Source organism: Ranitomeya variabilis, chromosome 7 (assembly GCF_051348905.1).
Source record: "Ranitomeya variabilis isolate aRanVar5 chromosome 7, aRanVar5.hap1, whole genome shotgun sequence".
Taxonomy (NCBI): Eukaryota; Metazoa; Chordata; class Amphibia; order Anura; family Dendrobatidae; genus Ranitomeya; species Ranitomeya variabilis.
The window spans coordinates 129713270-129731122 of NC_135238.1; the positions used below are offsets into that span (position 1 = coordinate 129713270).

The following is a 17853-nucleotide window of genomic DNA, read 5'->3' on the forward strand; positions in this document are numbered from 1 at the left end:
CAGTTTCCAAACATTCGTTCCTCATTAGTTTTGTTGTGCATTTCCTGTTTTGGAGACATATTGCTTTAACTTTCCGATCTTGACGCTTTGATGTCTTCCTTGGTCTACCAGTATGTTTGTCTTTAACAACTTTCCCATGTTGTTTGTATTTGGTCCAGATTTTAGACTCCGCTAACTGTGAACAACCAACATCTTTTGCAACATTGCGTGATGATTTTCCCTCTTTTAAGAGTTTGATAACCCTCTCCCAGTTGACATCTCCCGTGTTCGAGCCATGATTCATGTCAGTCCACTTGGTGCAACAGCTCTCCAAGGTGTGATCACTCCCTTTTAGATGCAGACTAACAAGCAGATCTAATTTGATGCAAGTGTTAGTTTTTTATTATAGATAAACTTGCGCAAGACGAGACTTAGGGACAAAACATACGTTTACTGGAGGTAATAGGTAGAGCATGAACAAGCTAAGAATAAAAAAAACATGTATTGCACTTTGCCTGTGGAGTTGGACCTTGCTGGGCTGCAAGTGAAACTACAATATTGTGCAGCCCTCTGTGGATGATTGCCACCTGGAAAAAGTATCAATACATTCAATGCAAGGTCATGATTAACCCTAATGTTCTGTTCGGGTCATAGTGACCCGAACAGACTTTTTGCGGCCCTGTAGATTTTTTTCTGTAAGTCTATAAAACTTGAGACTCCTTGACTTTTCCTCATTTGGGGGGACCTACCTATGAGTATTTTTTTATTTTTTTTTTCCGTTTACTTTATTTGGTACAATTTTTTTTACACTTGTACTGTTCGGTCAAAAATGACCGATAGGCCTTTATTCAGCTCTCCAGACAATTTTTGACAAAAATAAAGGTGCTATCACCTCATTTTGAACTATATATTGCATCTACTACTATTTATCAATGTATCTGACTACTTTTGGTCAGAACAGATTTACACATACCAACATTTTCAAGTTGCGATACAGCCGACGGATTCGCTTCCAGTATAGCTATGCGCAATTTATTTCACTGGTTTTTATTTACCCTGCTGTTCATATAGATCTAGTTCCATTCAGTTGTCAACATTTCATATTGTAAATCATGATTTTCTGATTTTCCATGTGTTTGCTGGTTGTACAGTATTACACTGTACATAAATGTTAATTTATTTGATTCAAAAAATAAAAGTTTTTGATTTAATTTTTCATCTGATTATTGAAAACCATGTTCACATACAGTAAAACAATGCAACAGGTAATCAAATAACACTTGAATTAGGTACAAATCACAACTTTGTTAGGTCCGGTCAAAAATGACCGGGAACAGTATAAGTGTATAAAAAACAACGTTTTTTGCCATTTTATAGAGAAAAAAGCTTTTTTTTTTTTTTTTTTTTTGCCTTTGAAAAAAGTATATCTACATAATGTTTGATATTATTACTTATAGTTAACATTTAGATCAAGATTTTTTTTTTATCTGCAAAAATAATCAATTTTTACAAAAATCGAAAAAATACCATGTTCCCTTTTGGATATAAAAAAAATATAAAACAAGCTTTGTATTTATTTTTTTTTTCTGGTATTTGAACAACCATCTTCACAAGCAATATAATAGTGCAAAAACTGTTTAAAAAAACCACTTAGATTAGCTAAAAATGATTATTTTATAAGGACGGTCAAAAATGACCGGGAACAGTACAAGTGTATGTGAAATCTAAACAGAACAGCAGGGTTAAACATAAACAAGCTGGTAATGAGAACCTTAGATTACACTTTGCCCGTGGACTAGTTGTACTTAGCCCTAGTTGTGTAACTGCAATTTGCCCAGCTGTAAAGAAAGCTTTAAATGATATCCACCTAGAACATATCAATACATACAATATAAGGTGGTTATGTACAACCTACATGTAAAACAATAGCAAATGGATACAGTCAAATGATGAGTCTTTAAAATAGTCCTCTGTAAATTCACAGTCTTAGTTTAAGAATTCACAATCCTTATTAGGTGAAGGCCTCTCGGGGTCTTGTATAAAAATCCTGCATGTGTTTGCTGAAGAAGACAGAACTACTAGAAGCAGCCCCAGCCAGTGACAAAGCTTCTGTTGATGAGGTGATGCGGCACGCTTCAGACAGATTAGCCGGATCGGAAATCTGCTGGGTGCACGCCGATTCTACCTTACTTGGAGCTCCTGTCATGATCAATCCGCTGCTTCCTCTTTGGTGGTGCAGGCGGTGGAGTTGTCCGGCGATCCATGGTATGTAGTGAGTCCCAGCCTCTGGCGGTAGTCACTGCTTCCTCGCGTTGCGCGATTAACCGAGCAGGACCTATTGTGACGTAATGGATCACATGGGGTCGCGGGATAGTCCGTGAGTGTCGACAGTACGGGTAGCTAGAAAGACTAGTATCCTACGCATTTCCGACAGAACGCTTTCCTTCATCAGGGATCGTGTTAGTTTTGGGAATGAAAATTCACAGGTTGATTCCATAATTCTTTCCCTCATAATTGAGTGACTCCATAATTTTTCCCCTATGCTTGGTTACAAAAAGTAACCATTACTGACTACCACATTTTTTGTTCTTGATTTCTTTTACTGTTTCTTAAAGCCAGAAAGTTGCCATTTGAAATGACTTTAGTTTTGTGCCATGTCTGTGATCAATTTTGTAGAAAAAAAAGCAGAACAACTGAATGAACATCCTCCAAGGCCGGTGATTACATAATTTTTGGCAGGGGTTGTATAACGCATACATACCCTTCGGTGCAGGCTCAGAAAAATTCTATTCATTCAAGTAGATGCATCTCCGTACACTTTATATAGCACAAGTGTTCTCTGAATCTACCTTTCTTTTTTATCCCATGTAGGTAATGGAAGGCAAGTTGGCTCCTTTTCTAACAAAAGTGATCAAGTTTGCTACGTCTCATGTCTACAGCTGCAGCCTTTGCAGTCAGAAAGGATTCATCTGTGAGATCTGTAACAATGGAGAAATCCTCTATCCCTTTGAGGAAACTTCCACAAGCAGGTATTATGCATTTTTATTCTTGAGGTCAACACAAAATTCATAAACTCATAAATGTCAGTGATTGTATATATTCAGAAAGTTTCTTGTTTATGTCAGTAGCTTAATTATTCCTCCGCATGTTACCTACAACTACTTTGTTGACAGACATGATACTTACCTCACAATCCCCTGCAGACCCTTTTTATTAACCCCCTTTAATAGAAGATTCCGAATCCCCCATATTAAAGGGCCACTGTCACCCCCCTCCAGCCGTTATAAACTAAAAGAGCCACCTTGTGCAGCAGTAATGCTGCAGTCTAACAAGGTGGCTCTTTTAGTTTTTGATTCCGTTATTCCCTCAATAAAGCGTTTTAAAATTTGCCCTAACTACCTGTCTGCAGACCTGGAGGCGGTCCGAAGCCTCCTCTGTGAATCTCCCAACGGCCGTCACTCTTCTCTTCTGGGGATGTGGTCGCCGCCCCCTTCGCGCTGTTTCTTCTTAAATCCGGCGCCTGCGCTGTGCGTGCCTGCCTGTGACAGGCGCAGTCTTCATTGTCCGTCATAGGTCAGATGCAGGGTGCCTGACTGCGCCTGTGCGGGCAGTGCGGCCACCCTGTTGCTGAATCCCCGCCCCGCACTGTGTTATTCATTATGCACAGTGCGGGGCTGGGGTTCCTGGGCATGCGCACTGCGCTGTTCAGACGCTCCCCAGCTCAGACGCTCCCCCAGCTCCCCCGCCTTCCAGCGTTGTTATTTGCGGCTGCTTCATTCCAAACGCCGGCAAGGATACCTGTATATTACGGCAACGCTGGAAGGCGGGGGACCGGGGGAGCGTCTGAACAGCACAGTGCGCATGCCCAGGAACCCCAGCCCCGCACTGTGCATAATGAATAACACAGTGCGGGGCGGGGATTCAGCAACAGGGTGGCCGCACTGCCCGCACAGGCGCAGTCAGGCACCCTGCATCTGATCTATGATGGACAATGAAGACTGCGCCTGTCACAGGCAGGCACGCACAGCGCAGGCGCCGGATTTAAGAAGAAACAGCGCGCAGGGGGCGGCGACCACATCCCCAGAAGAGAAGAGTGACGGCCGTTGGGAGATTCACAGAGGAGGCTTCGGACCGCCTCCAGGTCTGCAGACAGGTAGTTAGGGCAAATTTTAAAACGCTTTATTGAGGGAATAACGGAATCAAAAACTAAAAGAGCCACCTTGTTAGACTGCAGCATTACTGCTGCACAAGGTGGCTCTTTTAGTTTATAACGGCTGGAGGGGGTGACAGTGGCCCTTTAAGGAGATTATGGGCTCATTTTCCAGAGATATGTAAAACGATCATCTTTTTTTTTATTGCGTTTAGTTTTTCATCATTCTAGTCTTAAAAGGCTTGTCTGACACATTATTAGTAAAACTGCTTGGATCACCGGACTGTAGCCCCACCAGCTTGGTACTAGAAGTTTTGTTCCTTTGTATTGCAGCACAAGCATGAAGGGGGCTTCGTTCCTCTCTTGACATGTCAGCACTTGACCACTGACATGATTAGGGACTGTCTTTATCAGTTCATTAGCTAAGCCAGCCCCCTTCCAGTTATGGTAAATTCTGTAAAAATGGCTTTTATACTTTGAAAAACACTTTAAACTTCCATTTGTATGGTTTGTATAATGATTGAATTACATGAATTGAATTACATAAATGGTCACTTTCAACAAACCTTGTTTAAATGAATAGTACAATCTATCTATATAATCGTCTAAGGGTCACTTCCATCTGTCTGTCTGTTTATCTGTCTGTAACGGAAATCCCTGCCGGCCGCGACCAATCAGCGACGGGCACAGTCGCCCCTTCCTACTCCCGTCCAGTCAGCGCTCACACAGGGTTAATGGCTGCATTACACCGCGTTCTGCCGTGGTGTAACGCAGTCCGTTAACGCTGCTATTAACCCTGTGTGACCAACTTTTTACTATTGATGCTGCCTATGCAGCATCAATAGTAAAAAGATCTAATGTTAAAAATAATTTTAAAAATCATTATATTCTCACCTTCCAGCGCCTTTCCCACTCATCGCGATGCTCCGGTCCATGCATTGCGGTCTCGCGAGATGATGAGGTAGCGGTCTCACGAGACCGCTACGTCATCATCTCGCGAGACCACAATGCATTCTTGGGACCGGAGCGTCGCTAAACGCCTGGCCTGGATCTGGGGGCCGCCGGAAGGTGAGTATATAACTATTTTTTATGTTAATTCTTTTTTTTAACAGGGATATGGTGCCCACATTGCTATATACTACGTGGGCTGTGTTAGATACTACGTGGGCAGTGTTATGTACTACATGGGCTGTGTTATATACTGTGTGGGCTGTGTTATATACTACGTCTCTGTGCTATATACTACGTGGGCTGTGTTATATACTGCATGGGCTGTGTTATATACTACATCTCTGTGCTATATACTACGTGGACTGTGCTATATACTACATGGCTGTGCAATAATATGTGGCTGGGCAATATACTACGTGGCTGTGTTATATACTTCGTGAGCTGTGCTATATACTACGTGAGCTGTGCTATATACTACATGGCTGTGTTTTATACTACGTGGGCTTTGCTATATACTACGTAGCTGTACAATATACGTGGCTGGGCAATATACTACGTGGCTGTGCTATATACTACTTGGCTGTGTTATATATTACGTGGGCTGTGTTATATACTACGTGGCCTGTGTTATATGCTACGTGGGCTGTGTTATATGCTACGTGGGCTGTGTTATATGCTACGTGGATGTGTTATATACTACGTGGATGTGTTATATACTACGTGGCTGTGTTATATACTACGTGGCCTGTGTTATATACTACGTGAACTGTGTGATATAATACGTGGGCTGTGTTATATACTACATGGGCTGTGCTATATACTACTTGGGCTGTGTTATACACTTCGTGGGCTGTGCTATATACTACATGGGCTGTGCTATATACTACGTGGCCTGTGCTATATGCTACGTAGCTGTGCTGTATGCTACGTGGGCTGTGTTATATGCTACATGGGCTGTATTATATGCTACTTGGCTGTGCTATATTTCTCTGCTGTATATGTGCATCATGAATTGTGGTATGTGTTAAAGAGGGGGGCCCACTGAGACTATTTCGCCCGGGGCCCTCAAAAACCTGGAGCAGGCCCTGGATTCTCTGATTGGTCACGCCCGGCCAGCCGCAAACAATCAGCGACACGTGCAATCCGGACGCAAATTGGCGCGGAATTTGAACCACGCTTCACTAATTGGTCGCGCCTGGCCGGCCGAATCCTGTGTATAAATTGCATTATTCTGAAAACTTCATAAACAAACTACATACATATTCTAGAATTCCCAATGCGTTAGAATCGGGCCACCATCTAGTATTAATATAAGAAGCTTTGTTATATGTTTGATCAGAGAAATTTGCTCCTAAACGCCACAAGTGAACATCATCTTTTTGCACTGGAGAATCCTCAAAGTACGCAGTGTGTGTGATGTGAGGATTTACAAGTCTGCAGTCGCATAGAGTGACTGCAGACTGGTGGCCTAAGGCCGAACAACCCCTTTAATTATCAGAGACCCTCCCTAAGGAAGTCATTTTACTTGATAAGTACATTAATCAGCATTAACCTCAGTATAAATCTTACGGCCATCTCATTTGTACATTGCACTTGCAATTGCTCATTTTGCCTTTCTACCCAGCTGATTCTTCTTTTTTCTCTGCTCTATGTAGAAACAGTAAGTCTCTTGTCCCTGCAGTATTTATCATCCCCCTCTTCAACTCTTGACCCAGCTGCTTTGCTTCTCCCCCCCCCCAGCCATAGATTTTTGCAGTGACTCATAACTTGTGCAGACAAAATTGACCTATTGTTTCTACATAGAGCTTAGAAGCATATCGGTTGATTCTGTCCGCACCGCTCCTGGCACTTTATCTCCCTAAATGCTCCGATCGGCACCACCTTGATGTCATTCCCGGGGCCCGATCATTGCCATAGTGACCCGATATAGTCATGACAACATCAAGATCACCAGGCACTACCAAGATACACTCACCGGCCACTTTATTAGGTACACCTGTCCAACTTCTTGTTAACACTTAATTTCTAATCAGCCAATCACATGGCGGCAACTCAGTGCATTTAGGCATGTAGACATGGTCAAGACAATCTCCTGCAGTTCAAACCGAGCATCAGTATGGGGAAGAAAGGTGATTTGAGTGCCTTTGAACGTGGCATGGTTGTTGGTGCCAGAAGGGCTGGTCTGAGTATTTCAGAAACTGCTGATCTACTGGGATTTTCACGCACAACCATCTCTAGGGTTTACAGAGAATGGTCCGAAAAAGAAAAAAAATCCAGTGAGCGGCAGTTCTGTGGGCGGAAATGCCTTGTTGATGCCAGAGGTCAGAGGAGAATGGGCAGACTGGTTCGAGCTGATAGAAAGGCAACAGTGACTCAAATCGCCACCCGTTACAACCAAGGTAGGCCTAAGAGCATCTCTGAACGCACAGTGCGTCGAACTTTGAGGCAGATGGGCTACAGCAGCAGAAGACCACACCGGGTACCACTCCTTTCAGCTAAGAACAGGAAACTGAGGCTACAATTTGTACAAGCTCATCGAAATTGGACAATAGAAGATTGGAAAAACGTTGCTTGGTCTGATGAGTCTCGATTTCTGCTGCGACATTCGGATGGTAGGGTCAGAATTTGGCGTAAACAACATGAAAGCATGGATCCATCCTGCCTTGTATGGAGCATCTTTGGGATGTGCAGCCGACAAATCTGCGGCAACTGTGTGATGCCATCATGTCAATATGGACCAAAATCTCTGAGGAATGCTTCCAGCACCTTGTTGAATCTATGCCACGAAGAATTGAGGCAGTTCTGAAGGCAAAAGGGGGTCCAACCCGTTACTAGCATGGTGTACTTAATAAAGTGGCCGGTGAGTGTAGTTAGATCATGCACAGTGCATAATCTAACCAACTTTTGTGTAACAACTCTGCTAGCATCACGGCATGGCCTCTCATCTCTCACACCATCTTACCAACTGCTCCAGGTCATGTTGCGGTTTCTGTTTCTCGCCAGCTCCATATTCTGTGTCTGCATGCTTCCTGGCTGTGTGCATAGGGGGGCGGCGCCCGAACTCTCTGGTTCTTATAGGAATCAGGTGCACCTGTCTAATCTGTTCCTGACCAATTACCAAGAGGCCTCCAGTATTTAGTGCAGCTCCACCCAGTGGACAGGGCCTGTGCAATGTGTTAGCTCAGTTTGTGTTTAGCTTCTGAGTTTGCCAGGCCTTGCTCTGTGTTACTCCCTCTCTAGAAGCTTTTCTCAGTGTTCTTGCCTTGATCTTGTTGTCCGCCCTCCAGGAGGCAGAATATCCTGGTCCCTGTGTCTTTGTTCTTGTTTCTTGTCTTGTTCCATTTCCTTGTCTGAACTTAGTCTTGTCTCGGTCTCCTTGTCTGTGGCTTCCTTCCCAGTTGTGTCTTTCCTTGTGTTCTCAGACTGCTTATGCTCCGCACTCTTGCGGCTCTGCCTGCTCTGTTCCTTTGTAGCTTAACCTCTGCTCCGCACTCCTGCGGTTCTGCTCCATTCTACTCTGCTTATCTTTTGATTCTGTAGAAACCTCTTGCTGCAGCTCCTCTCCATATTCCTTGTGGCTCTGCTCTGCTTAGCTTCTGCTGCTGCAGCAATCTCTTGCTGCAGCTCCTCTCCACATTCCTTGTGGCTCTGCTCTGCTTAGCTTCTGCAGAAATCTCTTGCTGCAGCTCCTCTCCGCATTCCTTGCGGTTCTGCTCTGCTTAGCTTTTGTTGCTATGCTATCTCTTGCTGCTCTTCCGCTCCTATCTGCAGCCTTGCACTTCTCTTCCTGTGTGAACAGGTCCCAATCTGTTCCTTCATTCTCCTTTCCTTCTGGCTTGTTTCCGTACCTGCATCTCCTGTATGAACAGGTCCCAACCTGTTCCTTCATACTTCATTCCTTTCTGCTTGTTTTCTTACCTGCACCTCCAGTGTGAAGAGGTCCCTACCTGTTTCTTCATACTACATATCCATACCTGCACCTCCTGTGCGAACAGCTCCCTACCTGTTCCTTCATACACCACACCAACTAGTCCTGTGTTCCTGCCATCCCTGCCAGTCCTGTGTACCTGCCAGCCCTGTGTTCTCTGCCGTGCCTGCCAGCCCTGTGTTCTCTGCCGTGCCTGCCAGCCCTGTGTTTTCTGCCGTGCCTGCCAGCCCTGTGTTCTCTGCCATGCGTGCCAGCCCTGTGTTCTCTGCCGTGTCTCTGCCAGCCTTGTGTCTCAGCCATGCCAGCCTACTCGTCTGAGTTTCAGCCGTGCTCTTCTGCCAGTCCTGCCTGATGCTCGCACCTGTCCTAATGTTCCTGTTCTCCAAGTGGGATCAGCAGCCACAGCCAGACACCACCCTGGAGTAGCACCTGGCAGCTGCCTGCTGCACAAGCCTGACCTCACCATCAGAGGCTCCAGTGAAAACCCAGGCAGCTGTCATAGTCATGCCCCTTCCAGGGTAGTCTGGTTTGTGGCACAGTGGGGCCACAAACCCCCCCCCCCCCCGAGCTCACGCCCACTAGTCTGGTCGTGAGCGTGACATTGTGTCTGCAGGGCAGACAGGTTATAAAGCAAAGCAATGCTTGTGCATTACAAATCTTTATAACAGTGATCAGATTGCAAAAAGTGAAAGTCCCATAGTGGGACAAAGTAAAGAAAAAAGTTCTAAAAATATTTAAAAAAAATTTGAAAAACTATCAAAATAATAATACAAAAATATATATTATACCATAAATAAATATTTTATGAAAATAAATAAACAATAATAGTACACATTTGGTATTGCTGTAGCCTGAACGACTTGTCCTATAAAACTGACCCCTTCAGTGAATTCAATAAAAAAAAAAAACTGGGCAAACACTTTATCATACAGCTGAACAAAAAGTTAAATAAAACGTGATAAAAAGATGAATGTAAATAAAAATGGTATTTCTGAAAAAGTCATCTTGTCCCACAAAAAATAAGCCACTATGGATCTTCATCAGCGGAAAAATAAAAGTTAAAGCTCTCAGAATAAAGTGAAGCAAAAATAATTATTTTTTCTATAAAATAGTTTTTAGTGTGTAAAAGTGACAAAACATTAAAAATATAAATGTGGTATTGCAGTAATCATCCTGACCTGAAAAATAACGCTGCCTCATCAATTTTATCATGGAACGGCATAAAAAACAACAAAAAAAATTCCTGAATTGCTAGTTTTTGTTCATTTTGACTCTCAAAAATTGGAATAGAAAGTGATCAAAAAATGTCATGTGCCGGAAAATGATACCAATAAAAACGCCAACTCGTCCTGCAAACAACAAGTTCTCACATTACTATGTCGATAGCATTATGGAAAATTATAGCTCTCAAATTATGGCTATGCAAAAAGCAATAAAAAGAGTTTTTTAGTGTGTGAGAGCAGCCAAACATAAAACCTGATATAAATCTGGTATCGCTGTAATGGCACCAACCTGATGAATGAAATAGTCTATTCACTTATACCGCACAAGGAAAAAAGAAGTATAGCCAGTTCTTCAGCTGCTGTTGACTTTTTCGTTCTGCCTCCCAAAGATCGCAGTAAGGGTCGGCTCACATTTATCCTGTGCTCTGCGCTGAGCGCTTACACCGACTTTTCTGTGTAAATCTCTGAAATGCGTGATTCAGGCAGAACCTCCGGCAGAAAATTCCCTATAATAAGGCAAATGGAGGCACTGTGGATGCTGTCTGGTCGCCTATGATCTGGTGTTGTCTGTCTTTTTAGGCGTTCATAAAAGCACGGTCCGCCATAGTTTTGTGCACATCTAAAAAGAAGGACAATGCTGAACAGAGGCCAGACTGAATCATTGTAGTAAATGTCTGCGGCCTCATTGTAGTAAATGGATCCCTTGGGGGTTTCATCTGAATCATGTCGCTCTGATATTTATATGGAAATGTCGATATAACTGTGATCCCAAGTGTATGTAAAATGTTCTAAAAAGCTTCAAATCGTTGCATAAAAAACAAGTCTCCATTCAGGTCTGTTATCTGAAATATAGGGGGCTTCCACGGTACTGGTAGTACAAAGGCTCTGGAAAAGCGAAATGACTCCTCGCCCTCTTAAAAAAAATCAGCAAATTCTGGGCTCCCAAATCCAAAGTCCCCCGTCCCTTTTGAGCCCCACATATCTCGCATTTCTGTAGTGATAATAGCCCGCTAATTTACGAGTGCATGTCTCCAGAAGCATGAGTTGGTCACTACAACGTACTGGACACTATAATGTACTGGGCACTACAAGGTACTGAGGACTACAACATAGGGGCACAGAAATGGCAGTTTGCAATTTTCTCTCAGCAACATCCACTGCTTCTTATTTCTGGAAAATACCCATGGCGTCAAAATCGTCACTACTGTAGATAAATTCCCAAAGGGGTATAATTTCCAAAATGGGGTTTCTTGAGGGGGAGTCTGCTTTTCTAGTACTTAGGGGCACTATAGCAAACTATTCTAGGATAATCTGCTCTCCAGGAGGCAAATAGCGCTCCGTTCCTCCCAAGTCTCGCCTTGTGGCCAAGTAGTACTTTACAGCCAGATATGGGGTATGTCTAAAGTCAGCAAAAATTGTGGGCCAAATTTTGGTTACATTTTTGCCTTTTCCTCTTGTGAAAATGTAAAATCTGGGTCTAAAACTACATTTTGGTGGTAAAATTGTGATTATTTTTGCTTCACTGCCCAATGGTATAAAATTCCGTGACCCACCTGTGGTGTCAATATGATCACATAAATTGGGGTGGTCATTTATGGGGGGGTTCTGCTGTTCTGGCACCGTCAAACCAGTCCAGCAAAATCTGAACTTCAATATGGCGCTTTTGACCTTTGCACTGTACCTTAAAATTAGTTTTCAACCACATATAGGGTATCATCCACCTCTCGTGTCTCCCCTTTTCCTCATAGTTTGTAAGCTTGCGAGCAGGGCCCTCATTCCTCCTGGTATCTATTTTGAACTGTGATTTCTGTTATGCTGTAATGTCTATTGTCTGTACAAGTCCCCTCTATAAGTTGTAAAGCGCTGCGGAATATGTTGGCGCTATATAAATAAAAATTATTATTATTATTATCAGTGTACTCAGAAGAAATTGCATGACAAAATTTTGGGCTAAATATGATCATTTTTTTGTGGGTAAAATGTGATTTTTTTTATTTTCATGGCTCTAAGTTACAAACTTCTCTTAAGCATCTGGGGGTGCAAGGAGCTCACCACACATCTAGCTACATTCCTTGAAGAGTCAAGGGGTAATGTGTGGGGGGTTTTGCACTGTTTAGGCACATCAGGGGCTCTCCAAACGAGATATGGCGTAGGATAATTATTCCAGTCATTTTTGTGCTCCCAAAGTCATTTTTTTATTATTTTCACAGCAGTTCAAGGTTCAATCAACACATCTACATAAGTTCCTTGAGGAGTCTAGTTTCTAAAATTATGGCTAAAAAACATTTTTCTGGGAAAAATTAGATTTTTTTTTTATTTTTACATCTCAACTTTATGAACTTTTGTGAAGCATCGTGGGGTTCAAGGTGCTTTTTGCATTTACCTAAAGTTTCTTGAGGGGCCTAGTTTCCAAAATGGTGTCACTTTTGAGGGGTTTCCTCTATTTAGGCACATCACGAGCTCTCCAAACGCGACACAGCGTCCGCTAATTATTCCAGCAAATTTTGTATTCAAAAAGTCAAATGGTGCTCCTGCCCTTCCGAGCCCTGTCGTGAGCCCAAATAATAGTTTTCCCCCACATATGGGGTATCGTTATGCTCAGGAGAAATTGCATAACAAATTTTGGTGTCCATTTTTTCATGTTTCCCTTGCTAAAATAAAAAAGTGGGGTCTAAAGTAAAATGTTTGTGAAAAAAAAGTTAAATGTTCATTTTTTCCTTCCACATCCAATAATTCCTGTGAAGCACGTGAAGGGTTAATAAACTTCTTGAATGTGGTTTTGAACACCTTGAAGAGTGCAATTTTCAAAATGGTGTCACTTCTGGGTATTTTCTGTCATATAGACCCCTTAAAGTCACTTCAAATGTGTTGTCCCTAATAAAAATGGTTTTGGAAACTTTTGTTGGAAAAATGAGATATCACTGGTAAGCTTTTCACCTTATAACTTTTTAACAAAATAACATTTTGTTTAAAAAATTGTGCTGATGTAAAGTAGACATGTGGGAAATGTAATTTATTAACTATTTTGTGTGACAACTCTCTGATTTAAAGGCATAAAAATTAAAAGTTTGAAATTACAACATTTTAAACATTTCGTTCAAATGTCTGTCTTTTTTCACAAATAAACAAGTCATATCGAAGAAATTTTACCACTATCATGAAGTACAATATGTCACTAGAAAATAGTCTTAGAATCAGTGGGATCCGTTGAAGAGTTATTACCTCATAAAGTGACATTGGTCAGAATTGTAAAATTTGGCCTGGCCATGAAGGTGAAAACAGGTTTGGGGGTCAAGAGGTTAATCACATGATGTCATAGACTTAATGGAAAACAGAGGAATTAACTGGGTAGAAAGGCAAAATGAGCAATTGTAAGTATGCGATTCTTTATAATATGATGATTACATGTTAAGAAGATAACAATTTTGATGGGAGTTCTTCTTTAAATACTGCAACAAATCACCTATATGTGAAGATTGCAGGTGATTCACTGCAATCAGTTGACATACAGTTATGTCAGCCCAGGGACGGATATACAAAATTATGCCACTGACAAATACAAGTCATGCCAAAAAAAAAACAAGCCCTCACATGACTATGCCGCTGGTTAAATGAAAGGGTTAAAGTGAATCCTTCAGCAGAATGTCACACACGAAACTATTAATATGTGCATGTAGCTCTGTCAAAGACAAGTCCAGCAATACCATTACATGGCCAGTCCATTCCTCCGTTACTGAGAATTCAGTGTTTGAAATTATATTCATTGAGGCTTAAGAACAATGGTATATCTAAAGCCTCAGTCACTCCAGCTCTATTCCTCGCCCAGCTTTGCCTCCTTGCTTCACTGATTACTCCTTTACTCCTTACTCCTTACTTGGCGGGAAATAGAGCTGGAGTGACACAGGCTTCAGATCTACTGCCTCATTTGCATATAAATTCTTTGAAAGTAAGAGCTACATGCACATATAAATAGTTTGGAGGGTGAAATTCTGCTAAGAGATTCACTTTAAAATCCTTGAAGAGGTATTTATTAATTGGAGGTTTAGTAGATATTAGGTAAGAATATCCATACAGTGGGGCAAAAAAGTATTTAGTCATTCAGCAATAGTGCAAGTTCCACCACTTAAAAAGATGAGAGGCGTCTGTAATTTACATCATAGGTAGACCTCAACTATGGGAGACAAACTGAGAAAAAAAAATCCAGAAAATCACATTGTCTGTTTTTTTATCATTTTATTTGCATATTATGGTGGAAAATAAGTATTTGGTCAGAAACAAAATTTCATCTCAATACTTTGTAATATATCCTTTGTTGGCAATGACAGAGGTCACACGTTTTCTGTAAGTCTTCACAAGGTTGCCACACACTGTTGTTGGTATGTTGGCCCATTCCTCCATGCAGATCTCCTCTAGAGCAGTGATGTTTTTGGCTTTTCGCTTGGCAACACGGACTTTCAGCTCCCTCCAAAGGTTTTCTATAGGGTTGAGATCTGGAGACTGGCTAGGCCACTCCAGGACCTTGAAATGCTTCTTACAAAGCCACTCCTTCGTTGCCCTGGCGGTGTGCTTTGGATCATTGTGATGTTGAAAGACCCAGCCACGTTTCATCTTCAATGCCCTTGCTGATGGAAGGAGGTTTGCACTCAAAATCTCACGATACATGGCCCCATTCATTCTTTCATGTACCCGGATCAGTCGTCCTGGCCCCTTTGCAGAGAAACAGCCCCAAAGCATGATGTTTCCACCACCATGCTTTACAGTAGGTATGGTGTTTGATGGATGCAACTCAGTATTCTTTTTCCTCCAAACTCGACAAGTTGTGTTTCTACCAAACAGTTCCAGTTTGGTTTCATCAGACCATAGGACATTCTCCCAAAACTCCTCTGGATCATCCAAATGCTCTCTAGCAAACTTCAGACGGGCCCGGACATGTACTGGCTTAAGCAGTGGGACACGTCTGGCACTGCAGGATCTGAGTCCATGGTGGCGTAGTGTGTTACTTATGGTAGGCCTTGTTACATTGGTCCCAGCTCTCTGCAGTTCATTCACTAGGTCCCCCCGCGTGGTTCTGGGATTTTTGCTCACCGTTCTTGTGATCATTCTGACCCCACGGGGTGGGATTTTGCGTGGAGCCCCAGATCGAGGGAGATTATCAGTGGTCTTGTATGTCTTCCATTTTCTAATTATTGCTCCCACTGTTGATTTCCTCACTCCAAGCTGGTTGGCTATTGCAGATTCAGTCTTCCCAGCCTGGTGCAGGGCTACAATTTTGTTTCTGGTGTCCTTTGACAGCTCTTTGGTCTTCACCATAGTGGAGTTTGGAGTCAGACTGTTTGAGGGTGTGCACAGGTGTCTTTTTATACTGATAACAAGTTTAAACAGGTGCCATTACTACAGGTAATGAGTGGAGGAAAGAGGAGACTCTTAAAGAAGAAGTTACAGGTCTGTGAGAGCCAGAAATCATGATTGTTTGTTTCTGACCAAATACTTATTTTCCACCATAATATGCAAATAAAATGATAAAAAAAACAGACAATGTGATTTTCTGGATTTTTATTTCTCAGTTTGTCTCCCATAGTTGAGGTCTACCTATGATGTAAATTACAGACGCCTCTCATCTTTTTAAGTGGTGGAACTTGCACTATTGTTGAATGACTAAATACTTTTTTGCCCCACTGTATGTATATATTCCATAAATCAGCGTAGAAATATACAAGTATAAACATAGCAAAAAGGTAAAGGTGTTTAACAACCAAGGTTACATAGAAGCTAATACACAAGCAGTATGCAGAAGACCCCCTTAATAAAGGTGGAAGTAACAATTTTGTGGGCATTTTTTTAATGTTCCTTTTACTTCTTTGGCCATTCTTTTGATTTTTTTTTAAACTATTCAAGTCATTAGCTAAAAGAACATTTTTATGGTCAGCCAACCAGGGATCCATTTAAGTTTGCAAAACTGTTATCCAAACACTCTTTCAGTTGCCTTTCCCAAATCTCTCCAGTCACACACTCGGATGAGTTTGCATGAGTTAGGCTTTGTTCACACGTTGCATTTTTTCTACGTTTCTTTTCAGCAAATTAGAAGCTGCTTTTTGTAGTAACAGTGAAAGCTATGAGATTTCAGAAGTCTCATGCACACGCTTGTCTTTTATACCCTTACTGAATTGGAAAACTGCTTTTTTTAAATCTGCAGCATGTCAATTCTTTCAGTGTTTTTGCCGCATTTTTTGAGCAATAAGAAGCAATGACAAAGTGTAAAAATGCTGCAAAAATGCCAGTGTTTTTGCAGCATTTTCTGGTGAATAAAACTAACTTTATTAAGTATGTACTGTTGGCAATGCACACATGCAATTTGCGCCCAAAAGAACCTAAAAAAAGTCACAAAAATGCAGAAAAATTAACATTGTAAATGCAGCGTTTTCACTGCCAAGAGAGCAGGTTTTGCCTTTAGAAAAAGATGCTGCAAAGATGTTGTTTGTGAATGCCTGAGAGTTTGTGCCCATGATCCAGAGTTTCTGCATGTAGGACGCTGCATACCTATGCAGCATCAAACCCACAGCAGCCAAATGTTACAGCATAGTGGATGGGATTTCAAGACATGGCTCGCCTGTGGAGACTGACATGCTATGCATCTTTGCAGACTGCAGCATGTCTATTTTTCTTGCGGAGACGTTAGTCTTCGCAAGAGAAATTATATTAATAGAATGTATTGGATGCGGTAAATCCGCACGGTTCAGTGAACACATGGGAATTCACCTGCGCTCAATAGATGGCAGCGCTTTGGATGCAGCGAATATGCGCTACGTCCAAAGTGCTGCTGGTTCCGGATTGTGGGCACCCAGCCTTCGGGAGAAGGGGTTAATCTGTTGTCAGATACCTCTGACAGCAGATCATCTCCTAGGAGAACAAGAGAGGCATCACTCATGGGAAATGGGTTAATAGATTAGATCTTCAGAACATAAATACAAAGCACCAACTAAGGTAAAAAGAAAGGGTGTAACACCATGTCACTCCTCTGGTGAAGAGTACGGTCACGGGATGCCGCTGTTGTGCTTGGATCATATGGCAGTGGCAGTAGTACCTAGACACGCTGAGGGAAGGACCGGTGGAAGGGGACAGGAAAGCAGAATGCCAGGCCTGATGAAAAGTGTTTTCTTCTGTTTGCTAATTACAAATATAGTCTGCAACTTTGCAGCCATTACATCCCCTCTAAAAAGCCAGATTTCCTGACAGGCACCTTTTTCCCCCTCCATTTGAAGATATAACAACTCAGTCCAGCATGTTTAAAGACCTTTTTGAAGACCAATGCAAAGTGTGTATCCCTGAACAGTCATGAGTGCAATTGTTCTGTCCTAACACAGTTTCCATTACTGTCAGTAGCATTTCCCTGTTTATATATTGGGATAATTTTTAGACGCCCGTAGAAGATGTGATCAGCTAACAAACGAGCGTTAGCATCTTCGTTACATGTGCCAGTGATGGGCATGAGCGTTTGGAAAAGCGCATATAGATACTAAAGCTATGAACTACATTGTTGTCTTTCCATCCATTGCATTTCCATATTTATCCAAGTCTTAGATTGTTGGTTTCTAACAGGAGGATAAAGCATGGAATTTAATGTT

General features: G+C 42.1%; 1 protein-coding gene across 5 annotated transcripts in view; it reads left to right on the plus strand.

Annotated features, from left to right (window-relative positions):
* Positions 1-17853, plus strand: part of PLEKHM3 (pleckstrin homology domain containing M3) — a 480455-nt gene that overhangs the window by 415108 nt on the left and 47494 nt on the right. For all 5 annotated transcript variants that reach the window (XM_077275714.1, XM_077275715.1, XM_077275717.1 and 2 more), the window contains one exon: positions 2851-3008. In XM_077275714.1, the coding sequence (XP_077131829.1) occupies positions 2851-3008 (158 nt within the window). The remainder of the gene's footprint in view (positions 1-2850; positions 3009-17853) is intronic.